The sequence below is a fragment of the Gallinula chloropus genome (assembly GCF_964237585.1).
Source record: "Gallinula chloropus genome assembly, chromosome: 6".
Lineage (NCBI taxonomy): Eukaryota > Metazoa > Chordata > Aves > Gruiformes > Rallidae > Gallinula > Gallinula chloropus.
Window position 1 is genome coordinate 20,496,615 of NC_140091.1, and position 26,395 is coordinate 20,523,009.

Sequence of the window (26,395 nt, forward strand, 5' to 3'; positions counted from 1 at the left end):
GATCTGGCTTCTTCCTTCACCACCTTCTGTTATAAACCCTGGAGACCCCTCTCAGCCTTGTACACATGGGGTGTAGAACCTGGGGAGCAGATCCCAGGGCACTTTGTTGGTAGTAAAGTAGTTTAAACTGGGCAGATGCTGATGTAGACTGGGACCGGTGTGGGGAAAACACGGTTCTAGTTCACCGTGTCATTTCAGAGCTGCTTGTGCCGTGCGTGGGAGATGCTTCTCTCCTGCCTACGCAGGCTGGGTTTATGGCTGCCCTGAACTCTTAGGGAACAGGCTGGGGCAAGCACCCAACCCTCTGTCTGTGCCTGAGCCGGGCGAGCCCCGGTACGGGATGGTAACGAGGTCTGGGTGAGCACCAGTGTGCCTGTTTGCTTGGTAGTGGCTGCAGAGCCCCCTTGTCCTCTCTCTGCAGGTCCTGAGGTACTTTGACTACGTCTTCACTGGTGTCTTCACCTTTGAAATGGTTATCAAGGTAAGAGGCCTTGCAGGTTGGCTGTGCTGGGGCTCCTGCATCCCGCAGCATCCTTGCAGCAGGTGGGAAATGGCTCCATTTTTCGGTTCTGGCCCTAAATTTTGCGTGATAGAGACTTGAAAGCCTGGTTCTTACTGGTGGGAGTTGGGTGCTCAACGCTGCCTTTGTTTGTCACCAAGCCCCCAAAGTATGACACATACTTGGGGTGCAGGGTCAGGTTTGCTGCTTCCCACTGATGTCCCTGCCCGCAGCACAGCCTGCCACTGGTTCCACTTGACAGCCAGAGCTGCTCATTCCTCACCTGTTTTTCTCACCACTTCCCCTCCACAGATGATCGATCAGGGCTTGATCCTGCAGGACGGCTCCTATTTCCGAGACCTCTGGAACATCCTGGATTTCATCGTGGTGGTGGGAGCGCTGGTGGCTTTCGCCTTGGCGTAAGTGGCCATCGTCCCTGTCAGCTCTTTGGCCTTCCCTGGGCCAGGGTGGGAGGGAGGATGCAGTTGGGTGCACTAGCTCACTAGAGCCCGATTTATTTATTTATTATTTGTATTTCTCTCCACCCTCCTTTTCTGCCTTGGGGGTGGCTCCTGGCAGCAGCACGTGGCTGCTCCCAAGGTGTATTTCTCCTTGTTTGTCTGATGCTGGTGAGCAAGCAGGCAGAGGGGGCAAAGCAAGCTGGAGATACTAGGAAGAGGTTGGCGGTGCAAATGGACTTGAAAGAGGGCAGGAGGAGCTGTTAGAGAGGGGATTGGGGAAAGGCCTAAGGGTGGCACAGCTGGAGTCACATGTCTGCTGTGCATCCCAGAGCCAGCAAAAGCAGCAGCCTGCCAGGTGGGGCTGCCCTCTGAACGCGTTTGTGCTGGAAACAGTACCTCTGGCCAGTGGCTCTTCCTCTGCTCCAAGGGGAAACTGTTGCCCTGGAGTCCTGCATAGATGGAGATGTGGCCAGTCGGGTTTGCCTGCATTCTCTGCAGCATCACACTGGTGGCAGGGTGCTGTGCATTTGCTCAGCAACCTGTTCCTGCTGAGCCATTGCTTTGCAGTGGAGCTCTGGTATTGAGCATCCGTAGGTGTGTCCTCCTCTGCAGAGTGCTCTATGTCTCTGTGGTGACCTTGCCACAGAGGGGAGAATCATCCAGGGATGATGTTTGTGCTGCTCTGCTCTCCTGTGAGCATGGGGAGGGATGCACTGGTACCTGGAGAAGTGGGTGAGGGGCACCCCATGGTCCCCCGGGGCCCATGGTGCCCTGTCAGTGCCCAAGGAGGGAGATGAGAGGAGATGCTGTGGGTTTGTCATGCTGTTGTTCTCTCTTTGTGCCTCTGACACTGGCGGCAGTGGCCTTAGTGCTGGTGAGAGGAGAGGGCCTGGCAGCCATGCGGACTGGAGCCCTGTCCTTGTCCACAGCTCAGGTACCGTGCGAGGCTCTTGGGGTGGCTGGGTCCAAGTGCCCCGAGGTCACTTGATGGATTACAGGCTGTAATCCATCCCTCCCAACGCACCCCTGGCTGGGCAGCAGCTCCTTCCCCTCACTCTTTGCCCACTTGCACCCTCCCTGGCTTGTTGCTTTTGTCTTCCTCACCCTCTTCCTCACCCGGTGCTTCCATCTGCTGCTCTCTCCTTGGGAAGAGCACAGGAGAATTCAGCTCGCTTGGCACAGGGATGAACTGGCCCCTGGGCAGTGGGCTGACAGTGCCTGACCCTGTCATGGGGAAGGGGCATGGGGCAAGTCCGCTGGCTGAGGATGTTGCTCTGAGCCTCTGAAAGGCCACCCAAACCACTTTGAGGGTGGATCGAGCATCTCTGGGATCTGGATGATGCCCTTCTGCCAGGGCAGACCCTCAGAGCATGTCTGAAGGGGGATCTCCAGGGCATCAGCAGCTTGAAGATTCACCAGCTTGTTTGGGGGGCTTTAGGAGGACAAAGAGAGCCTATTCCTTCCAAGTCATCTTCCATCAAGGCTTTTTGATGGCTGAAGGGGAGGGTATGGTGATGGCTCAGCCTGCTCCTGGGTGGACAGGTGTCCTCACCTCTGCTAACAGTATTGCAATGGTGGTTTGCTATGCTTAGTGTTCCCTTGCCCCCATCCCACAAAGCTGGGGTGGATCCTGGGGTGTCTCTTGGAGATGGCAAGGTCTCTCTGTGCCGGCACCAAGCATGTGGAGAAGCTGTTGTGCTCCTTCCAACCCAGTTTTCAGCCTCCTGAGGGAAGGACAGGTCCCTTTGGGCACAGGACAGCTGAATTCTCAAGGATGAGCATCCCCCATCAGCTGTGGCACTGACACCCCCTCCCATGGAGAAGGCCTTCGCGTCTCCATGTATGTTTGCAGCAAGCATCTATGTCACCTGCCCACTCTTGTAGCTGTAGATATGGAGTCGGTTGTGTTGTGGACGAGGGCTCTTTATAATGTAAACCTGTGGGGTTGTACCTCTCCCCCGCGTCCGACCGTGGCTCCTGCTGGAGGAGATGATCTCATGGCTTTGGGGGTGAAGGGAACAAAGGAACCGCAGTGATTTCTGATGGGTTTATACATTATAAAGCATTTATAAGAACACCTGCCTCTCCCGTTGGCAGCCTGTCACCACTGCGGCCCTCAGGAGCCGCGGGGTGTTTGCCAGCTATACATGTCCCAACCTCCCATCCTCCCTTCCTCCTGCTCTCCAGAGGAAAACTCTGGCCGTGATACTTCAATCCCTCTCCTTTTCTTCTCCCTCCAAGAGCTCCTTGATGTGGGACTGGATTGTGGGAGTTTGACACGTCCACACTCTCCTCTCCCTTGTCCTCCGTGGTGCTGTGTGGTGACAGCGGTGCCCACTGCAGTGATTATGTGGCTGAGAGCAGCTGGTGCCTGGATCCAGCACTTGAAGACGGGCTGGGCTGGGCCATTCAGAGTTTCTGCCTTTTTTGCCTCCCCTCTGACTTCTGGTTTATGCACAGGTGGTCCTGTGTAGACATGGGTGCAGCGGGAGGTCTCTGGGCTGCTCCAGTGCCGCGCTGAAAACTCCAACAAGCAGGTGTCCACCCATAAAACCACCTCCCCATGTGCTGGCACGGCTTGCCCGCTGCCCCCTCGGAGCCTGTGTGTCCCAAGCGAGAGGTCATCTTGGCTCATCCATAGCTCTCTGCGTGGAAAGCTAATACGTCAATCCAAACGCAGCCTAAATAAAAAGCCCAATATAAAACAGTAAATCTCCAAAGAGTTCAAATTAAATTAGCCGACATAACCAGAACCATAACTAAAGGCCCTGCTCGCTTTTGCCTCCTGTGGCATCCTCTGAGAAGGCATCGTGCAGAGGAGCAGCGCTCGCTTGCAGGTTCACAGTGCTGCGGAGAGTTGTGATCGCTGCCTGTGCCTGTGGGCTGGCAGCAGCAGGGAAGGGTGGTGTGGAAAGGTGGCCAGTCCCTAGCCCTCTTCATGAGCAAGGGCAGGAGTTTCTCTACCCAGAGTTACCTTTTTCTTGGTGAGCAGCATCTCCTTGTGCCCATCAGCACTGGTGTCTGGAGGGAGGAACCCCTACGTACTGCGAAATGACCTGGTGTGGGGCTGGTCAGGACTGAGCTCTGATGTCCCAGCACAGAAGCTCTCCAGGGTAGAGCTATCGCCTTTTCGACACCTCTTCTGCCTCTTTTGCTAACATCCAGCCAGGGCCCCGGGGGTTGTTTTCCTCAGGAAGGTTTTACTTGGTGGGCTTGTCCCCAGCACTGAGCCCTCTGTGGGCATGTGGCAGGGCCTGAGCTGAATCAGGGGCAGAGGTTTGGTCACAACCAGGGGCCTTGTAGACAGCCTTGGCTTGTCTGAGCGGGTGTCCTGCTGGGTTGCAGGAGATCCTGTGCTGCAGCTTAGTCGGTGGGTGTCTGGATGGAGATGGCTTACTAAAATCAGCTTGTCTGGGTGGGGACTGTGGCCTTGCAGGTAGGTTCCCTTCAAGGCACCTGTCTGGGGCTGAGCCTCCAGGTTCCTCCCTGACTCATGGCCCAGGAGGACCACACACCCGCCTGCCCTCACCCGCCATCCCACTCTCCACAGGTTCCTCTAGCAGCAGAGGTCTCACTACATGCCTACCCCCAAAAATACCTGCAGCAGGGAGGGCAAGGGCTCCCAGCTCGCTCAGATGAGTCTCTCCCTGGAGAGAAACCCTGGAGGACATAGTGTGGTCTACTCATTGTACCTTTCCACCTAGGTGTGGGGCGATGGAGGGCTGCCTGAGAGGCCGCAGTCGTCCCCAAAAGGGCTCCCTGCTGCTTTTCTTACATTCTTCCTCTCTTCTCTCTCTCTCCCCCTCTCCCCATTGGTGCTGTTTGGTGGCTGCCGGGCTGGATCGCCGACAGGAATGCTTTGGGGTAACTATGCCTTGCTTTGGGGTTGCCGTGGGGATCCTTCCTGGTGTCTGTCTGTCCATCCAACATGTATGCTGACCCTTAGCTGCATTTGCAGTGAGCAGAGTATGCTGCTCTGCCCGCACCCCTGTATTGCCCCGGGGCGCACTAGAGGAAGGGAAGCACAAGTGGGGTTGTCTCTGGAAGCAGCGCGATCCCTTGGCGTTGGAGAAGAGCAGATCTTGGTGTCTGTGAAGTACCCTGAGGTGTTGGGAAGCACCCCCAGGGAGCAGGGCACAGGGAGAGTGGTGTCTGCCAGAGGGGGCTTTGCCTGCACCAGTGCCGCAGGCACCTCAGCCCCGATGTCCTCTGAGGGCATGGGATGCGGTTCATGCCAAGCTCACGGGGAGAGCACAGCAAGGCCGGGCTTTCCTCTGGGCGTTGTCCAGTCCTATATCCCACATCTATGTTGGATCCAAAGCAAATCCATGGGAGCTTTCCTGAGGGCTGAAGAGGTCCCTCCTGAGCAGACGTAAACCACTGCAGTTGAGTTGCCCTTGGTGGCCTCAAATCCTCACCCCAGCCCCAAGTGGGATGCCCCAGATGCTTGCCCAGGCCCTGATACTGTGCAAAGCTGGGGATGGGAGGTTCTAAGTGAGTCCCAGGGCTGTTTGTACAGTTGCTCCCGTGTGTTCCTGGGGCTGTGCTCCTAGGAGGACTATTAATTAGTGGCTTTGTTTACATCTCTTATTGATTAAGCCCATTATTGTGTTCCCTGTTCCATTAACCCTCGCAAAGGAGCTGTGTAATTTCGAGTGTCATTGTTGTAAGTAATTTTCTTGAGGTTTTTTGGGTACAAACTTTGCCACCTCCACCAGGATCTCTGTGCTCCATCCTGGGGTCCAGCCCATGGGCTTTACTTAAACAAGAAACTCCAACACACACCCCCAAACAGTGTGGTTGAGCTTGATCACCTTATTCAAGAAATGAGGGTCGAGAGGGGTCTTAGTGCTGCTTTTCTAAAATAATCCTAATAGTAAGTTCTGCCTCCCTCCGCTGACTCAGGGTAGAGGCAAGCACGGCGCTGATCTGGAGAGGGAAGCCAGGGCTGAGATGTTGTGAGAGGGAAGACTAGGCTGACCAGGTTGGGTAGCACTGATGGAATAAGACAGGAAGCTGTGAGAGACAGCATTTATGCCAAGAAACCAGGTGCAGAGCTGGTGCTTCCCTAGGTGAACTTGAGGACCATGTATTTTTGGTTTCAACCAGGGTGGAAAACCCTTGGTGAGACCTCCATGTCTGCCTTTGCTTGGGGAGAGCGTTGCATCCCCTGCCCCATCCCTGGCATCTTGCTGCTTCCCATGATGAAGGGATTTGTTACGGTCGCTGCTCCCCAGCGAAGGGGAAAGGTGCTAATCCTGAGGAGGAGAGGATTTTCCTTCATTTTTCACCCCAGAGCTGTCAGCCCGTGGGTTGGAGGAGACTCGTAGGTGGGCTTGAGTGCTCAGCAGTCACACGTTTCTAGTCACTGGCCCTTGTGATGGCATGTGTCCCTTCCGCTCCCTTCCTCACATATGCTGGGGGGGAAGGGGTGTTGTCAGCTGAGCATCCAGCCCCTGGGGTCTGCAAGGTTGTCATCTCTCTGTTTCGTTTCTTGCCCCATGTGTCTCTCCGATGTGGTAGGACCAACAAGGGCCGAGATATCAAGACCATCAAGTCTCTCCGCGTGCTACGGGTCTTGAGGCCCCTGAAAACCATCAAGCGGCTGCCCAAGCTGAAGGTAAGGATCCCACCTCCTGCCTAACACCTGTCTTCTCCAGCATAGACTGGTTGGTGCAGGGATCATGTGCAGCGTTTGCTGTGTTTTAAGAGCCCTGCTTTCAAAGACAGCCCTTCAGGCTGCTTCACATCTGTTTCACATCTGGATGCGCAATGAGTTGTCGAAAGCGAGCCCGCTTCTCTGCAAGGTGTCAGAGTTAGGTGCCAGGGAAAGTGGGGCTGGGGTGCACAGGAGGCAGCAGAGCCCAGATGCTCTCCTGGTAAAATGGGCTGCCCTGGCTTTGGGGGAGCTCAGATCTCTTTCCAAAGTTTGTGATCATTCGCACCAGAGCTGCTTACAAACAGCTGGGGATTTTGTGTGCTGTGCTGTCATGGTGTTGTACCAGAGAGGGATTTTCCATCTCAATAGAGGGATTATTTGTGCAGCACAGGTAGGGTTATGGATTTTCCTACCTTAGTTGGTGGGGTATGTAACTAGAAAAGGAGTAAGAGACCAAGGAAGCCCTGGGTGGTTTTTTTTTTCTTACAAAGCATTATTTGGCTGGTGGATGGGACCTGGAGTGTCACCCCGGACACAGGTTTTGACCCCAGCTTTTCTTCCACATCAGTGGATGGATCCAGCCCATATCAGTTTATTTCTGAAGCAGGGATAAGGACATTGTCCTCTTTCTTAAAGTGCTGTGAGAACAAGGGCTGAAAGCATGGCCTGGGGAGGGGCTGCTATTTGCACTGCCTTGCTATTTGGGGTGATGTGAAACAATCAAGTGTTTACTAATTGGTCTCAAGTGCTGCTAATTACATCACTGGGGTGGTCCCCTGCCTGCTGCCCTGGTTGCAGAGAACATTGAGGATATAAATATCCATCCCTGCTGCTGTCTTGGGGGTTGCTTGGTGTGTCTGTGTGTGCTGGGGGCAACTCTGGGTGTTAAACTCGTTCAGGAGATAGCTCTTTGCCTGGGAGAAGGCCCAGCTCTTTCCTCCTTTTCCTGCCAGCAGTGGGAAATGTCTTTCCACGTGGTAGTCTGGTTTCGGTCCTGCCCTTTGCCAAGATGGCAGGTTCCCCAAGGTGATCTATGCCCTCTCCTGCAGGCTGTCTTTGACTGCGTCGTGACCTCCCTCAAGAACGTCTTCAACATCCTCATCGTCTACAAGCTCTTCATGTTCATTTTTGCTGTCATCGCCGTCCAGCTCTTCAAGGGGAAGTTTTTCTACTGCACTGACAGCTCTAAGGACACGGAGAAGGACTGCATGTAGGTGCCCCTGTTCAGTAGGTCCGATGCTGCTGACACCTCTGGCAAAGGCAGAGTGATGTCTTCAAGGTCACTGCTCTCTCCCAACCTTGCAGAGGGAACTACGTGGACCATGAGAAGAACAAGATGGAGGTCAAGTGCCGGGAGTGGAAACGCCATGAGTTCCACTATGACAATATCATCTGGGCATTGCTCACCCTGTTCACAGTCTCCACCGGCGAGGGTTGGCCCCAGTGAGTATTCTGCCTCATCATCCCTTGTTGGGGTGCTTGGGTTAATAACTGGCTACACCCAGGTAGGACTGAGAAAGAAACTGCTGAGCAGGCAGGAGTAGAGGAAGGCTGAGAAATTCTGTCATGATGAAAAAGCTTTTAGTCCCCATGTGAGGCTGGGCCCGTGGGTTAGCCGCTTCTTTAGGGTGTGAATGATGGCTAATCCCTTCTCCTGTGTGGCCCTGAGGTATACATGAGCTACGTTTAGAGATGACCATAGGATTAGCCCTTTCTTCATGCTCATGTGAGCCTGGAAAGTTTTTCTTCTCTGTAAGGGGGGCACTGGAAAATCCATTTTTTCATCAGGGGCACAGGCAAAGCCCTGGAAAACAGGCTGTAGCCAGTTAGAAGGGTCGTCCTTGTAAAGCAGATCACTCAGAATTGTAGGGGTTGGAGGGGAGCTCCAAAGCTTATCGAGTCCAACCCCCCTGCCAAAGCAGGGTCCTTAGAACAGGTCGCACAGAAAGGCGTCCAGATGGGTCTGGAATCTCTCCAGAGAAGGAGACTCCACACCCCTCTGGGCAGCCTGTCCCAGGGCTCCCTCACCAGGAAGAAGTTCTTCTGCATGTTGGTGCAGAACTTCCTGTGCTCCAACTTGAGGCCATCACCCCTTGTACTGTCCCCACAGCCCACTGAGAAGAGGCTGGCCACTTCCCCGTGTCCCACCCTTCAGCTATTGATAAACACTGATCAGATCTCCTCTCAGGCTTCTTTTCTCATGGCTGAACAGCCCCATGAAGACAGAGGTTCATCTCACAGAGCTGGCTGTGCAAAGTGGGTCCCCTGAAAAGTGCCATGTGGTGGTGGCAGTCCTGATGGGTGTATCTCTGGTTGCTTTTCTCCATCTGTCTGCCCGCAGGGTGTTGCAACATTCAGTGGACGTGACTGAGGAGGACCGCGGGCCCAGCCGCAGCAACCGCATGGAGATGTCCATTTTTTATGTTGTCTATTTCGTGGTCTTCCCTTTCTTCTTTGTCAACATTTTTGTGGCTCTGATCATCATTACGTTCCAAGAGCAAGGAGACAAAATGATGGAGGAGTGCAGCCTGGAGAAGAATGAGGTAAGGTCTGGGCAGGGGGAAAGATGATGTTTCCATGGGTTTTCTGCAGTTTGGGAGCTTGGAGCTCCCTAGATGTTGGACAGGTGTAAGAAACCTGTGAGCCACCTGCCTGCTCATCCCAGGAAGGAAGGCAGCTGCTGTCTCCTGTATTGGCATCAGCCAGGACCTGATGTGCATTGTTGTATTCCAGAGAGCCTGTATTGACTTTGCCATCAGTGCCAAGCCCCTCACGCGGTACATGCCCCAGAACCGACACACCTTCCAGTACCGCGTCTGGCACTTCGTGGTCTCCCCATCCTTTGAGTACACCATCATGGCCATGATAGCATTGAACACTGTGGTGCTGATGATGAAGGTGAGTCACTTGGGGTGAGCCTATCCTGTTTGGGGTGGTGGAGAGAAGGAGGGAACAGTCAGGTTGGGGCGAGAGGGTATTTTGGTTGTTTCTAGGAGATGCTTTGAGACAGAGCATGGCATAGTCACTGAGGCACCAAATGCCCTGAACTGGAGGCAAGATCTTCCCTAAACCAAGTGATCCAAATGATCTGGACCTCTTAACTACTGCAGAATGACCTGGATTTACTCTGTTCTTCCTTAGAAGCAGCAGCAGCTGCCCTGGGCGAGGAAGGAGGCAGGGGCCACTGCAGGTCTTCCCTGGGACAGCCCCCTTCCTGACTAGAGATGTCTGTCTTTTTCCATTAGTACTACTCTGCTCCATACACCTATGAGCTGGCCCTGAAGTACCTGAACATCGCGTTCACCATGGTGTTCTCCTTGGAGTGTGTCCTCAAGATCATCGCTTTTGGCTTCCTGGTGAGCGGCTGCTCCTGTTGTTGATGAGGGTGTTAATTTGGACTTTGGCAGCACACAGATCACAGAGGGAAGGTGTTAATAATGTGAGGATGTTGCTATTTATTTTAGGTCCCAGCCTGAGAGCTGTTTTTAGGTTAGAATCATTCCTCTGGTTCTCATTAAACTTCCTGCTGCTGGATGCTGCTGGGGGAACCACACTGTTGCTTTACTTTTTTGCCATGTTTCTGTGGTACTTTGCTGCCTGGACCATATATGTGCCATGGAGCTGCTCTGCTAAAGGCAGCCACTGCTGTGATCTTGATGGTGGCTGCAGTCCCTTGTCCCCGGGAGCCACAAGATACTGTCCTCGGGCTGTATCAGGTGGACCAGACCTACACAGCAGTGAGACTTCCCTGCCTAATCTCCAGTCTTCATGCCCCCAGCTGCTCGTTTTGGATGGGAAGCCATGGACTGCCTTTTCTTCAGCTACCCTCTGCTGCCTATGAGCAACTGTTGGATTTGCTCTTCTGGAGTTTTTCCTATTTCTAACCCATACTGGGAGATAAGGTCCACTAGCTGGAGGGCTTCTAGCCACCTTCCCAGCAGTGCCAACGATGGTCAAGGCTGGTCTTGCACCAGCTGCTGCACAAACAGGCTTAGGTTGGTCAGGGTGCCCATGAAGAGGAGGGCAAAGCAGCCTCTCCTGGCTATTAGGGTTGTTGTGACGAGCTGTTGCAGCCGGACCAGGACTAGCTGTGACTGCTTCTCCCGTTTGCCAGGGTCACCTGTTGGATGTGTGAGTCATCTCCTAGGAGAAGCAGCTCACCACAGACACGCTCAGGTCTGCCACCATCTCAGACGCAGGATGATGCTCCAGACCCTGGCTGCATACAAATGGGCGGCAAGGTCTCTGCCGCCACCACTGTTGTCCATGAGCAGCCTTGGCCTGTGTCCCAGACCCCTCACATCTGCCATTCCTGAGCTCAAATCCATGTTACCTCTCTCCTTCCTTTTGCAGAATTATTTTCGGGACACCTGGAACATCTTTGACTTCATCACTGTCATCGGCAGCATTACAGAGATCATCCTGACAGACACCAAGGTGAAGCAGGGGCTGGGAGCAGTGGGATGAGCTGCTGTGGGGTGGGGAAGCTCCCGCCTCCCTCTGACTCTCTCTTCTCCTCCCAGCTGGTGAACACCAGCAGCTTCAACATGAGCTTCCTGAAGCTCTTCCGGGCTGCTCGGCTCATCAAGCTGCTACGCCAGGGTTACACCATCCGCATCCTCCTCTGGACGTTTGTGCAGTCTTTCAAGGTAGGTCTCATGTGCCCTGGTCTCCTCCCAGGCTGTGGTGCTGGGGTGCTGCTCCCAAATTCAGATGGGTCCCAAGGTCTTGTTGGCTTGTAGGAGACAGATCAGCACAGCTTACCTGCTCACTGTGCTTTTTGAGCTCCCCTGGAGATGAACCTGTGCTGAATGAGATGACTCATCTGCTTTTCTTGCAGGCCCTCCCCTACGTCTGCCTCTTGATCGCCATGCTTTTCTTCATCTACGCCATCATTGGGATGCAGGTGAGCACATCCCATCATCTCAGTGTGCATGCCTCTGGCGCGAGCAGGCTGGACCAGCACGTCCTCGGCATTATGCGCAGCACCCCAGCCGTGTGCCTGCCTGTCATTGCTTCACTCAGTCATGGTGTCTGGGAAGGTCCCGAGGGTGGAACAGCTTGTTGGGGAGCTGTAGCACAGCGCTGCGTGCCCTAGGGGACCTGCCACAGGCTTGTTCAGTCGAGCTCCACAGCTGCCTTCCCTGCTTGTACCTGCGGAGATGTGACCTCAGGGACTCAGCTGGTTATCCTGTGTGGTGGCTGCCTTCAAATGGCCACCACTTCATTTCATAGGCACGTCAGTTTTAGGAATGACACCCCACCTCCAACTCCCTCGCAGACCCCAGATGCCTGAGCGGGCCAGGGAGCAGCCTCCTGCTTTTGCCGGCTGAACAGCTGGATCACGCTGGTGATGCCCTCGGCTGCTGTCCCGCCTCGTCCCTCTGCAGAGGGATGGGTCTGCTGGGGCTGTTGCGCTTAGGGACCTCACTTGCCAGATGGTGAGCATGGGAAGACGTGAGCTTCCCAGGCTCCAGCTGGTAGCTGAGAAGCACGTGAGCTTAAACCCCTCAGCTCCACACGTGCTGTGGGGCTGGCTCAGCTCTGCAGCGACTATATCCCACGCTGAGGATGTGACGAAGCGTCTTCGATGGGCAAGCGCTCGGGATCCGGATGAGCGGAGCCGCCGCAGTACCCGCGTGCGGTGCAGATCTTGGGGAGGCAGCGGGCAGCAGCCTGGTGGTCCCCACCCCCTCCAGCTCTGGGCTCCTTGGCAGAGCTGCTGTTTAGTCTCTTCCACCTCCTCTCTCCCAACCCTGGGGGAGTCGCGTGGCTGCTTTTGCCCACTCTGTCCTACACAGCTCAGCACCAGCTCCAGGGGGTTCTCTGTGCTAAACAACCTCTGCCTGACTCAGCCCCCCATCCTGTGCCGTGCGGTAGTATTTGATTTTTTATTTTTTTATTATATTTTTTTTTAACACCATTGTGAACAAATCCCCAAGCAGTAAAGTCTGTGGGCGTTATTTGAGCAAAATAGCTGGAGGCAGAAAATATTCTACAATTACACATTCCAAAAAACCTGTACTGGGTAAAAAATACTCTGCGGTTGGTGTATTTTTAGGTTCATGGAAAGTGGAATAAATATTGAACGGTAATAACAGCACATTTAGGGGTATTTTTCCCTATTTGAGGAATGTTACGAACATCCATGATGTTCTACCACAGCCTTGGCTGCGAGACGTTATTAGGATGTTGTTCATATCTGGGCCTTCAAGTGCTGCTTTTGACCCTGGGTTTGTAGTCCTGGGTGCCTGGCTGGCTGTGGTGGGTCCGTGGGCAGTCTGTCCAAGCTTTCCCCCACCTTGTTTGCACCAACCCCAGCATTGCAGACCGCTTCTCTGCTCTGGGAGTGTTCAGGACCAGGACCTGGCAACTGACCCAGGGGTGGTGCGACTCCTCCCTGCACCCCCAGCCTGCTTGGGCTGCTGTGTGGTGCTGAGACGCTGCCCGTTGCACAGGGGAGGGATGGATGCAGACTTGTTGGACTCGGTTGATCCCAGGCCCTTCTGTGCTCCTGTTTCCATGGCAGCTCGGCCTCTCGCAGCCTCTGCCGCCCACCACTGATCCCCGCCGAGGAGAGGAGAGTCTCCTTCCCTGACGGCTGCTCAGTGCCAGCTCCTCGGCGTGCTGGCACTGTGTCGGTGTGCATTGGCTGGGGTGCTTTCTCATGAGGGATCGCACGGAGAAGGTGGATGCCAACTGCTTGGCGGAGGCTGGCTGCACTGACGGTGATGGACCTGGGGTGGGATCGGTCCCTGCAGCACAAGTGAACGCGCAGCTGCTTCCCTGGCCATCAAGCTTTTGCCTGAGTAACTGAGACCTTTTTCTCCCTCCTGCAGGTTTTTGGCAATATCAAACTGGATGAGGAGAGCCACATTAACCGGCACAACAACTTCCGCAGCTTCCTGGGCTCCCTCATGCTCCTCTTCAGGTAAGCAACCATAGAAAACTCCTTTGGCAGCGTTTTTGGGTGCCAGGAGTCAGGCTGGGCAGGTTCTTGCTGCCAGCTTGCTTGGTGGAGGTCAGTTTTCAGTGCTGGACAGCAGCTGGGCAACACATGGCCACGGGAGCTCAGGAACCCCTGTTTTTTCCTGCCACCCTGCCCCCAGAAAGGGTGTCTGTCTCTCAGCTCTTTGGTCTGGCTGGCTGGGGGCAGGTAGCCCCATGAGCCAGGAGCTACACCCCAGTGTGTCTATGCTTACTTGGGTCCAGCTCGGTTGCTGCCGACTCACTGCCTCGCTCCTTTGCATGCTTGGAGATGCACTTAATTTGGGTTAGGGGGGCTGCACAGCTTCTTGTGAGGGCTTCTCCTTAGGGCATCCTGCCCCAGCTCCATCCTGTGCCACCACGAGCTGCTGAGCACATCTGTGTTGGGTGCAGGAGTGCCACGGGAGAGGCATGGCAGGAGATCATGCTGTCCTGCCTGGAAGGCAAAGGCTGTGAGCCGGACACCACAGCAACATCCGGGCAGAACGAGAATGAGCGCTGCGGCACTGACCTGGCCTACGTTTACTTTGTCTCCTTCATCTTCTTCTGCTCTTTCCTGGTGAGTTCCTCCTCCCTGAAAGCCCTTGGGGGGGTCCTTCTCATCAGCCCCTCAACCCACACCCCCACCATAGGGTGATCTGTGCTCCCTCTCCCCCTACTTTCCCTTCTCTCTGCCTTTTCCCCTTTCATTTAGATGCTCAACCTGTTTGTGGCAGTCATCATGGACAACTTCGAATACCTGACTCGGGATTCCTCCATCCTGGGACCTCACCATCTAGATGAGTTTGTCCGGATCTGGGCAGAGTATGACAGAGCAGCGTGGTATGTAGCCAGCTCCTTCTCTCCTGAGCCAGCCTCTCAGAGCTGGTTTTAAACAGGCATCTCTGTGTTCTGCTGCTGGAAACAGGCTGCGCAGCCTGGGATGGCCAGGGATGGGCTGCTGTCACTTGCAGTCCTTATGAGGGCAGCAGCTGGTTCCTACAATGCCTGGTACAGGCGTCTTGGGTGATATTCTCAGTTTGCCGTGGTCTTTATCCTGTGTGCTGGGGTCTTCTGCTCTCTCTTTCCTCCCCAGCCAGTGGGCAGGTCTTTCTTGGCCACCTTCCCTGTCCCTGTGCACTATCTGGGTGCCTCTGCCCTGAGAGTGGCTCCATCACCTGGTCCCCAGCACCCACAGCTCCCTGTCAGAGCAGGGCTGAGTGTGGCTCACTCACAGCAGTGAGGAGATGCTGGGGATGGGGGGGGGTAGGTCACCTGGGCTTCTGCTTACCTATGGAAGACCTTATTGGGAGCATGTTTGATGGGTTTGGGGCATTGTGTCCTTATGTTGGCCAGCCTGCTCACCCCTCTAGAGAACAGAGGACTTTGTTTCCTGCACTTGTGCCTCTGCTAATGAGGACAGGGCCCCTGTTTGCAGGCAGTAGCCTGTTCCCTGCAGTGGGATGGGCTCAGAGTGGCCATACATACTCTGGGTGGCTGGGCTTTAATCCTCCTGCTGCTGCTGAGGAGCTGCCCTCCCATGCTCCTCCCAGGATGGTATGGAGCATCCCTAGGGTAGCATGTAGCCCATGGCAGCTCTGGGAGCATGTTTGTCCTCCACTCAGCCCCAGCAGCATGAGGGAGCCTGTGGGTCCCCTCCATCCCTCCCACAGCCTGGGGGCAGCCTCTTTGGAGCCATAACCATGCCATGGCTGTGGGAGATCTTAGCTTGAGAGCCCTTGGCAGCCATGCACCCTCCCTTTGGAGACTCTTCGCCTCCACTGCTAACATCCTGCCCCTCGAGAGACCAGCTCCAGCCAAGATGGATTTTTATGCCCAATATCATCGGCTCCTGGCATAGCTTCCTCCACTGTTTCTGTCCAACCCCGTTGGAGGTTAGTGCTGGCCAGGTTCCTCCTTGCATGGCCTCCTCCAATACTCTTGCTGCTGTGCAAGGCCTCCTTGGGCAGGTGGGTTTGTTTGTTAGTGGGTGAATATGACTTGTGCAAGGAGGAGAGGTCAGCATGGGTGAGTAGATGTCCTGATGGACAGCCAGAGAAAGGAGAGGAGGCAAGAGAAGTGAAACACCCAGCCTCTCGGTGTGGGATGTCTCACCCATGGCTTTTGGGAAGGATTTCATCACACCAGGAACTTCATCCACTCTCGCCTGCCATGTTGGTGGCCTGGGTCTCCAGACAGTCGCTGTAAAAGCATGCCTGGGCTGTCCTATTGATGCCATGCAGCCCTCTGAAATTCTGAGCAAGCCATGCCCTTCCATCATGGCATGTAGCCAGTGGTTAGGGGACATGCAGAGGAGCCGGTGGTGCTGGGCCCGTGGGGGGCAGCCCTGGCCCCCATTGCTGGGTGAGGAACGGGTGAGTACATCTGAACGGGTCCTACCACCTGAGTGGGGCAGCAGTTTGGCATCCTGACACTGGGACCATCACATGAAGGTCTTGTGAGGAGACTGCCTGGTGGGGCTCAGGGATGGGTTTTGTCCAGGTGGCTTGGTCAGCTCTGGCAAGCACTGGAGAGGGGATGGAAGAATAACAAGGAGAAACCAGAGGCAAAGATACCGGGCAGGATGGTAACGCTGATCTTTGCCTCCTTGTGTGGTTTCCATCCAAGCTTGTCTTAAGCATGCCCAGGAGGCTGCAGCACGCTGCACCTCAGCACTTCCACCCCACACAGTCCTAAGGGCTTCCCTAAGGGCTCTGCTCTGGAGCAGAGTGGGGAGCTCAGCATCCGATGGCCCCTGCACCCTTTCCTGCCAGCTCTCCACCTCAACTGCTTTATTTCAGCCAGTGTAAGAGGGGTGTGGGCTGTATCCTGCAGTGACTGCATCTGGGTGTGGGGAGATGTGCTGCTGTGGGCGAGAAGGGGACTGTGTATGGGAGGGTTTGCTTCTAATAATGTGTACCCTTGGCAGAGCGTGGTCTGGTGGTCGGAGCACAGGACTGGACCGTGAGAGACCTAGGTGCCAGTGCCACAGCCACCGGTCACCAGCTGGTCACATTATCTCTCCCCATCTCAGGTTCCCCAGATATTGGAGATACAAGTGACTCAGCTGCCAACCTCCCTGGGACCTCATGAGGACCAGAGAGTTGGCCATGTCAAGGGCAGGCTTTCTCGTGGTGCGACAGGGCACAACTCCATCAAAAGGGCTCTTGGTGTCTAGAACCCAACCAAGCTGCAGGCTCACCCCATTTAAAACCCCAGCCCTCTCCCACCAGGCATAGGGCAGCTAGGGGCACGATGAGGAAGGGTGATGGGGTGGTGTTCACTGCCAAAACTGTCGTCCTCCAAGGTCGAGAGGGGTCAGTGTGAGGAGGTACGAGCTGACTCATGGTGGAGAAGGCCGATGCTCACAGCTTTCTCCTCCCTGGGTCTGACAGAGCCAGAAGGAGAAGAGCCATCCATCCCTGGGGGTCTTGTCCCACAGATGGCCCCCTGAATTCCCCTGGTTAAGCTCTCCATCCTCCTCTCCACCCTCTCAGTTGTCCTATTAACCCACCTGTGCTTCCTTTGCAGCGGCAGGATCTCGTATAAGGATATGTACAAATTAGTACGGGTGATCTCGCCTCCTCTGGGCCTAGGAGAGAACTGCCCCTACAGGGTGGCGTGCAAGGTTTGCCTCCCAGTCCTCCGCCACAACCTGGCCACGGGACGCACCATTCACCCCTCCTTCCCCACCCCACCCCTGCTCCACCGCCACCGCGCCTCCCGAGGGAACCCTGACGTTGCTTTCCTTCGAGTTTAAAGAGGTCCGCGGCCTCCCAGAGCCAGCAGCTGTCCCCATCGAGGGGGAGGCATGAGTTGGGGCCAGGGGGGCTCAGAGCCTCCCTGGGGTGGGTTTCCACAAATTGCATCCACCAGCCAGCTCCCCGCCCTGCCCTGGTTCCGTCAGAGCAGAGAGCCCCTGAAAGGTGCCAGGCCAAATGCCATTGTCTCTGCTTGTCTTTTCAAAGTGGCCTCAAGTGAGAGCAGGGGATTTTGGGGGGGGGGGGCTCAGATGTGTTTTGTTCCTTGGTTGGGAAGGGTGGGAAGGGAAGACAGGAGGACACTGGGGACTTTGTTGTTGTTTTGCAGAGTGAGGACTAGAGGTAGGATGGAAAGGACAGGGTGACCCCTATCCTTGGGGGATGCTGTACCGTACCCAACAGACTCTTCTTCAAGGGTGGTGCTTGGAGGACACACAACCAGGTCTCTGGGGAGCAAGGCTCTTGCTAGTCTTGCCCTTGGCTTGTTGTACCTGCTTGGGAGGTGATGACACATCTCTGGAGCTCAACAGCTCCTCTCCCTGTGCTTCAGCCAAGCTCCAGGCTGCTGGACATGAGTCCATGGCAGCAATTTGGCCTTCTTGTGTCTCTCTGACTTGCATGGGGTTTTTTTAAATTTCCTTTTGGGGTGACAGTTGAGCAAGATCCTGCGCCAGCCACCTTCTCCAAACTGCCACGATGCCTGTGCGTGTATCTGTGACATGAAAGGATGAACTGCAGAGCTTGCTCATCTGAGAAGTACAAGGGAAGCTCAGACCCTCCTGCCAGCCCCTGCTCTTGGCTCTGCAGAGAAAAGAGGGTTCCTTGGTGCAGCACAGTGTAGCCACCACATCCTTTTCTCGCCACGTAAGAAATGGTTCTTCCAGCCAGCGTCCCTGGAACGGGTCTGTCACCCTCCACAGCTGGTCGTGGGGGTGATGCACGCATTTGGAATCTTGGAGCAGATCACGAGGAGGAAAGCAGGACAAGCAAGACAAGGCCTTGGATGCTCAGTCATCTCATTTATGAAGAGGTGTTTAAGGATAGGAAACTTCTTGAAGGAATCTCCAATGTCTTGTCTGTTGAAGGAGGGGTTCCCTGCAGATTTCCACTGTCCTCTCTTGTGTCCCTGGCAAAGGATGGTGGGTTTGCTGACAGCACTTGCTCAAGTCCCTGCAGACAGAAGACACCTTCAAGAGGAATTTCTAGTCTTTCTTAATTGACATTGGGGCTTCACTGGCAAATGATGCTCTCCTAAGTTGGATCACCTGATGCTCAGGAGAGTACCTGTAATGCTTCCTGGGAAGCAGGAGCTCTGCAGCAGTCTGGGCTTTCCGCTGACTCTTTTGGATGGATGGAGCAGCGAAGGTGCTCAAGGGGAGGTGGAGCCAGAGGGAGCAAGATGAGCTTGTGGCTGTCATGTGAGGGAGACCATCCCTGTCTTTTCCTTGTGTTATGTCACTCTCTTTCTCCCTGTCCATGGGGTGTTTCAAGGATCTGAGAGAATTTCAGGGACTCCTACTGTCCTGGAACAATGCCCAAAAGGCAACCAATGAAAGAAAGCTCATGTGGCCGTGGCATCTTGCCACAGTGGTCCACGTCCCAAAATGCCAACTTGACTTGCTCACCCTTCGGTTTGGCGAGCCTGCCCTGCACATCACAGTGCACAGGTTCACCTTCCTGGAGCCTGCACTTCTGTTCAACCAGACAATGTGTCAACGATGACTTGCAAAAGCAAACACCAGTGTGTTGGTGGAGTGGTGGGCAGCCTGTTCCAGCAGAACTGGTGCTTGAGCAAGTTCTGGATGCTGTATAGGGATGCAGAATGGTATGGAAGCACACCTACTAGGCCATCCCCAGGTGGGCTAACAAAAGGGGCATCGTTGCAGGAAGACTTCTTGAAGTCCAGCATCCTGGCAACCAGCTCCACTCCTTGGGGCAATCTCTGCCTTTCTTCAACCCATCCACTTCTAGCAGTCATGCAAGAGTGAGCCAACGAGTTGGGCATCAACCTTTGCCCCCTAAATGTAACCCTTGAGATGGTCATGGGTCAGGCAAGTGCTTCACAGTCATTCATGTCTGTGTGGACACCTCCTATTCCCAAATCTACTCTCACATCACTTGCTTTTCTGATGCTCTGTTCCTAACAGCCTGGCATGGCACAGTACTTCTTTCCAAACCACAGGAGGACACGTCCCTCAGATGTCCTCTTCCATCACTCACAGGGTTCTCTTGGAGCACCAGGACTGAGGCTTTGCTGCCTGGTGGTTTTACAGGCCACCCTGTGCCATAGCCACAGGGCACATCTCCATTCCAGACACAGGACAGATTGCCAGCTCTCCCATCAAGGATGCACTTGTGCTGGGACCAGCTCTTGGGAGCCACCCTGTTCAGACGGATGACACTGCACATGCCTTCCTGTGCTTCAGTCCATGGGGATGTGGTTTCTGGGCGCTACAGTGCTGCTCAAAACGCTTTAAGACCTCTGCTCTGAGAAGTGGCAAAGGGTGCAGCCTGTCTAGGAGAACAGCATGGTTCTTGTGTGGTCCTTCTTGGTTACTGATGCAAACTCTTCCTGCCACAGGAATCCATTCAGCATGCAGAGAATCTCAGGACAAAAGCCGGTGTCTGATGTGTGCTGGGTATGCCCAGTCCCCCCTGCCAGGAACAGTGGGTGGGAGATCACCGTCTTGCTTCCTTTTTGCACAGAGGTCTTGAGCATGAGAATTTTGAAGTCATCTTCTCCCAGAATCACAGCATTACAAAGTTGGAAAAGACCTTTAAGATCATTAAGTCCAACTGTTCCTGTCCTATGCCAAACCATATCCCTAAGTACCTCATCTACCCACCTGTTAAACACTCCTAGGGTTGGTGACTCAGTCCCCTCCCTAGGCAGCCTGTTCCACATCCCCACAACCCTTTCAGAGAAGAACTTTTTCCTAACATCTGATCTGATGCTGCCCTGGTGCAGCTTGAGCCCATTTCCCCTTGTCCCATCTCCTGTCCCCTGGCTGAAGAGACCATTGCCCATCTCTCTGCACCCTCCTGTCAGGTCATTGTAGGCAGTGATTCAGATACCTAGAGTCAAGGCACATCCAGCTCCACCAAGATGCTGCTTACGAACTCCTGGGCCTGGATATTTCCTTTTGATCATCCTTCTTCATAGCTTCCAGCATTATCAATCCTCTTTCCAACCTGTTTATGTGTGTCAGGTCTCAAAGGGGATGGTTTGCCCAGCCTGTTCTGTGCCTGCACCCCAAACAGCTCCTTTTGCGGGTCGTCACCATCTCTAGTTCACATCCTAAGTGTCAGGACTTATCCTGATGGGGGCCTTTTTGGTGAGGGGTCTGCTTCCAAACCAGTAGTACCCCCTAAGGAAAAGACCAAGATCCTGTGGAGAAGGCTTTATTTTTCAGCAGTGCCCTCTCTCCTAGGCCACTCTGGTTCAGACGGGCTGCTCTCCAGCAGCACCTTCTCAGCCCAGCTGCAATGGTTGATGCCTTTGCTGTTGAGAGGTTGCCCTTGCCTGTTAACCATCCTCAACATTGCAGTGCAGGACAGAAGCCTGTCATAAGGGGAAGAAGAAGTGACCGAGCCCATGATCCCTGGGAGATGTATGTGGGTGTCCTCCTGGATGTGCAGAGAGACAGACATGCAGCCCAAACATCTCAGCCTGGCAGAGAGGGCTCAAGGCGTCATCGGGTGGCCCGTTTTTTGGTAGCATCCCTCCCTGCAGCAATCCTAGGCAGGTCCTTCCAGAGCAGAGGAACGCGAGGTGGGGGTCCATCCTAGCCCGCCTCCCTTGGGAAACCCAACCGAACCCCAATGTTGGAAGGCCCAAACAGCTGCCTCTGCTGAGACTCTTTAAACTCCAACCTGGTGGAACTTGCAGCCGCATGTGGGAGAGAGCCAGGGCGGGAGCATGGCATGTACAACTTTTCCTCCTGGTTTTGTTTTCTCAGCCGATTCAGCATGCCTTTTGCACTGGTGCATGGTGGGAAAGTGGTCCATCCGCAGAGCCAGATGGAAGCAACCGGGCATCTTCCTTTGACAAGTGACCCTGGCCCACTGCCTTCTATGCAAGATGCTGCCTCCCAATTGCATAGACCTTTATGAGCTGGGGATACACAGCCTTCTGGCTATGGGTTAGGTGGCAATGAAAAGCAATACCTAGGCCCCCCCACATTCCCCCTCCCCGCCCCCCGGGAGGGAAGACGCTACGGAGGCCGCAGAGCACTGTGGTGCAAACCACTGTTATCTCCAATAACCCATGGCTCGAGTGCCGTGTATCTGATTTATACCACTCGCACACAGCCCTGGAACCTGTGGGACAAGTTGGGGGCTGCTGGAGGGCTTTAGGAAAGGGGTTGAGACCAGAGGAGGACTCCCAGGCTGCTAGAGAGAGACAGACAGGCACTTGAGGCCAGCAGCAGAGAAGAGAGGGGTGAGTTGCTTTCTGCCAGCATTCCTGGGTCTGTGTGAGCAGTGCTATAAATCCACATCAGGACAGTCTCTCATGTATGATTTGCCTTGATTAACGGGTTTCCTGTTCTTTTCCTGTTTGTCCGTTTGTTTTTTTCTCTCTTGTTTTCCTGTACTATTTCCGTTCGTACGTTTTTCTGCTCTCTGGGAATGCCTCCCCTCTCTCTCTGCATCTCCCTCCCTCCCCTTCCCCCTCCATGAGCAGTGGCCGAATCCATTACACTGAGATGTATGAAATGCTGACTCTTATGTCACCACCGCTAGGCCTCGGCAAGAGATGTCCTTCCAAAGTGGCCTATAAGGTAGATCAACCCTTCCTTCTATGGGGGCTAGAGCCGAGCAGGAGCCGGGGCTCAAGGGAGCTGCGGGAGGTGTGGGGCTGGTGGGAAGCCGGGGAGGGGTTTGGGGTATCCAACATGTGTTTAGCTTGCTCCTGTGGAGCACGGTGTGCTCAGAAGAGTCCTGGCCATGCTGGCTGGTCTCCACTACCCACGCAGGTGACACTGCTGTGGTCACTTGCAAGCCCGGGGAGCTCTGGGGTGGAAGATCCCAGTGGAAGAGAAAGGGGCAGGATCAGCAATAGCCTGGAAGTGGGAGGGTTGGAGAAGATGAGGTGAGGAGCAACCCCATAGCACAGTTGTTAGGAGAGTGAGGTGTCCTTAGGAGCTAAGTGGCCCAAGCTCAACCCCTGGGCTTGGCACCATCCTTGTCCTGGGCTAAAGCCCATGGAGATGGGAAGCAGATGGGTAGCCAGGACATATCCTGCAGGATATGCAGTGCCTGAGGAGCCAGACACATTGGCACAAGCTATCTCTAGGACAGCTTGTGCAAGACAAAGCCAGGTGCCTTCAAAAGGTGTTACCCCCTTGCTCCTCCTGGGGCAGTGGCTGGCAGTTGGCCCACGGCGCTGGCACAGCATGCTCTCGGCATGGAGCAGGACTATGGGAAGCCCTGAGGGATGTGGGGTGGGAGCTTGCCTGGCATTGCTGAGGACAGCAGCTGCTAGGACAAGACCCAGGGCTACAGAGCCATGTATCTGGAGCAAACTTGGAGCAAGCTTTTCTTGGCCAAGAGCTGCTGCCCTTTTAGCAGCATTCAGGGCTAGTGAAGGGGGCGGATTTCTGCCCACTTGCAGATGCTCTGCCACCCTCTCCAGCTCTCACGTGTTTGTTCACACGTGCATACGTCCACCGTCCCACTTTTCCAGGAGAAAAAGTCAGGCTTGAAGGCAGGGAAAGGACATGAGAAGCCGGGGAAAAGGAATGGGCAGGGAAGGGATGACCCAAAGGTATTCACAAAGCAAAAAATATACTCTCTGGAAAGTGGATCTGGTCACTTCAGTTTGCACCTCGCCTGCCCGGGGTGGGGAAGGAGCATGGCGTGTCTAACCTGCTTTGGTTGCCCTTCTCTCTTTTCCTTCTGCACTTTTTCTACCCCTCCTTCCCTTCCCCACCCTTGGATAATTCGGACCCTGTGCATGTGCTGGCAAACTTCATCTCTGAAAGACGCAAAAAGGGAGCGCCAGGATGTAGCATGCTAGAGGAATCCAGCCGCTCTGAAGTCCCTGAAGGTTAGGGACCCTCCTCTCCCCTGCCCCAGGTGGGAAGGGTTGAGAGCCGAAAGCCAAACCACCTCGGGAACGGAGACCTGAGCCCCCTCTCCCCTTCCTGAACACCCCCTGTGCCTGCATCCCTGACAGATCAGGCCTGTCTTCCCAAAAGTGCCGGGAGGTGTCGTGGCAGCCCTGGTGCGGTGGGGAAGGGGGGGCTCAGGGGCCATTCCTGGGGTGCAGGAGGAGCCCTGGAAGGCAGTGAGCCGGTGTCCTGGGGTGGAAGGAGCCAGAGGGGGTGGGGTGGGTGGTGGTGGGGTGATCCTTGCCCTTCTTTTTTGGCTGTGCTGTTTTGACACTCTTTGTTGCTTTTTATTTTTTAATTTTGGTTGGTTTTCTCCCTTTTGTTTAATGTTTAATTTCTTTTCCTCCAGCCTGGTCAATGTGTTTTTCGATATTGTTTTCCGTCCGCTGTTTTCTTCTCTCTCTTGCACAGAGACTGGTGCTGATGAACATGCCTGTGGCAGAGGACATGACCGTCCATTTTACCTCCACCTTGATGGCGCTGATACGCACGGCCTTGGACATCAAAATTGCCAAAGGTACAGTTGACAAGGTAGAGAAGGGGACAGAGCCAGGTGGGTAGGGGGACACTGGCTGGAGAGCTGCCTGGCAGAGAAGGACCTGGGGGTATTTGGTGACTGCAGGCTGACTATGAGCTAGCAGTGTGCCCAGGTGGCCAAGAAGGCCAAGGGCATCCTGGCTTGTGTCAGACCCAGCAAGGCCAGCAGGGCCAGGGCAGGGATTGTGCCCCTGGACTCAGCATTGGTGAGGCCGCACCTTGAGTGCTGGGTCCAGTTCTGGGCTCCTCACCATAAGAAGGACATTGAGGTCCTGGAGTGAGTCCAGAGAAGGGCAACCAGGCTGGGGAAGGGGCTGGAGGGCAAATCCTCTGAGGAGCGGCTGAGGGAGCTGGGGGTGTTCAGTCTGGAGAAGAGGAGGTTGAGGGGAGACCTTATCACTGCCTACACTGACCTCACAGGAGGGTGCAGAGAGGTGGGCGATGGTCTCTTCAGCCAGGGGACAGGATGAGGGCAGGGTCAGATCAGATATTAGGAAAAAGTTCATCAGTGAAAGAGTTGTGGGGATGTGGACCAGGCTGCCAAGGGAGGGGGCTGAGTCCCTACCCCTGGGGTGTGTTTAACAGATGGGTAGATGAGGTGCTCAGGGATATGGTTTAGCACAGGACAGGAACGGTTGGACTTGATCTTAAAGGTCTTTTCCAACCTTGTAATTCTGTGATTCTGTGATTTGGAGTGACCAGCACTCAGCCTTTGGGAAGGCTATCAGGGCATCACAGCCAAACTGGAGTCGATTGCCCAGAGCCTGGAGTGTGGATGGCAGTGATTACTTCAAATATGCAGATTTCTGCTGTCTTCATTTAAAAAAATCTATTTCTTAAGGAAAGAGGTGACCAGTTTTCCACTGGACACTGCTTCCTGAGGGCAGAAATGGTTTGGTGTCCACTGTGTAACAGAGGAAGGAGAGAATTCTCCCTCCTCCCTGCATACAAAACCAAGCCAAGGAAGGAAAAGGTTGCATGTGCTTGGCTTCATAAGGCTATGGGGAACAAAAGTCCCTCTCTCAGGAAAGATAAAAATGTTCAGAGCATGAAAACCTGCTTTGTTGTTGTTGTTGCTGGAAACACTCTGATTCATCAGGTGGAAAGCTTTCTGCAGAAACATGCTCTTTTCAGTAAAACATCCCCTGGGAACACCTCAGCTCTTGGAAGAAAACCCAACCCAGGGCAAGATAGCAGCAGAAAGCCCAGTGCTGAGACGTCTCCTTGGGTTCAAGTCCCTCTAGATAAAGCAGGGATCTGCACCTGGGCCTCCTAGAGCTCGGCAGAGTTGCCTCAGGTGTTGCTGGTTGGCATGTGTTGACAGTTCCCTTTGAGCCCTGGTCTTTCTCAGCTCACAAAAAGTCCCTTCACTGTTGGCTGGAGAGCTCTGCTCTCCTCCATACTCCGTATTGCTGAGTATTTAAGGATTTCAACCAAGTGGAAGCTGCTCTTTCACCAGCACATGATCCGCTCACCAGAAAAGAGAAAGTGGGGCAGCAGCAGGTGTGTGTGGGCTGGAGTAGGATTGGAGCCGTGGAGACGGACCCAAGGCGAGCTTGAAGATGGCAGCTTTGAGTGGGAGGGCAGGGGATGGGGAGATGGAGGCACATATGGAAGGGATGGTAGGAAAGTTTCCCTGTGAGAGCAGGAGACCAGGCTCGCTGATGCAAAGTGGGCCTCCCAGCCCAGAGAGCTGGTTGCTGCCCATGAACCTCAGTTCTGGGTGGGAAAAGGGTGTGTTCAGTGGGACACTAGTGTCAGGTCTTGACATACGTGGGCCTTTCCCCCTCATCCCACCCTTCCTTGCTATTCAAGGTGGTGCAGATTGGCAGCAGTTAGACTCCGAGCTTCAAAAGGAGATCCTGACCATTTGGCCTCACCTGTCCCAGAAGATGCTTGACCTGTTGGTACCCATGCCAAAAAGTGAGTCTCTGCAGGGGCTGTCATCACTGTCACCTTTCCATCGTACCTGCAGCACCTTTTTCCCAGGGGGAGGTGGGGACTGCTGAGACCCATGAGAGAAGGGTTTGTGCTCTGCAGGCTGGCTCCTGCCCTGCTTGGCCTGGCTCCTTGGGAATCCTCCTGGAAAATACCCCGTTTTCAGGAACGTACCTCTGCCAAACCCAGAGTCTCCTGTAAATCATCTCTGGAGCACACAAGGGCAGGAGGCTGGGCATCGCTTATGCCATTACTTATGATGGTGTGATGAAGATGTGCTTTTGGTGATGCATGATGATGCTTTCAAGCCATCTCCATCCATTTTTCTCTCCATGTGGAGTGTCTGGGTGTTCATCCCTCTTTTGGAGTGGTGAGCAGACTTTGAGGGTCACCAGGATATCCCACAGCAGGGTTGTTCCTGAGATCTGTGCCAGTGCCTTCAGCTGTTTTACTTAACAGTG

The 26,395-nt window shown here is 54.6% G+C and overlaps 1 protein-coding gene across 1 annotated transcript in view; it reads left to right on the forward strand.

Annotated features, from left to right (window-relative positions):
* The window catches only part of CACNA1E (calcium voltage-gated channel subunit alpha1 E), a 94,015-nt gene that overhangs the window by 61,614 nt on the left and 6,006 nt on the right, over positions 1 to 26,395 (forward strand). Inside the window, exons 24-41 of the mRNA XM_084265976.1 lie at positions 422 to 481; positions 812 to 918; positions 4,813 to 4,824; positions 6,484 to 6,580; positions 7,669 to 7,829; positions 7,925 to 8,062; positions 8,961 to 9,162; positions 9,353 to 9,517; positions 9,865 to 9,975; positions 10,973 to 11,056; positions 11,143 to 11,268; positions 11,460 to 11,525; positions 13,459 to 13,550; positions 14,000 to 14,165; positions 14,301 to 14,428; positions 17,117 to 17,213; positions 23,871 to 23,976; positions 25,812 to 25,919. Coding sequence (XP_084122102.1) covers positions 422 to 481; positions 812 to 918; positions 4,813 to 4,824; positions 6,484 to 6,580; positions 7,669 to 7,829; positions 7,925 to 8,062; positions 8,961 to 9,162; positions 9,353 to 9,517; positions 9,865 to 9,975; positions 10,973 to 11,056; positions 11,143 to 11,268; positions 11,460 to 11,525; positions 13,459 to 13,550; positions 14,000 to 14,165; positions 14,301 to 14,428; positions 17,117 to 17,213; positions 23,871 to 23,976; positions 25,812 to 25,919 — 2,026 coding nt within the window. The remainder of the gene's footprint in view (positions 1 to 421; positions 482 to 811; positions 919 to 4,812; positions 4,825 to 6,483; positions 6,581 to 7,668; positions 7,830 to 7,924; positions 8,063 to 8,960; positions 9,163 to 9,352; positions 9,518 to 9,864; positions 9,976 to 10,972; positions 11,057 to 11,142; positions 11,269 to 11,459; positions 11,526 to 13,458; positions 13,551 to 13,999; positions 14,166 to 14,300; positions 14,429 to 17,116; positions 17,214 to 23,870; positions 23,977 to 25,811; positions 25,920 to 26,395) is intronic.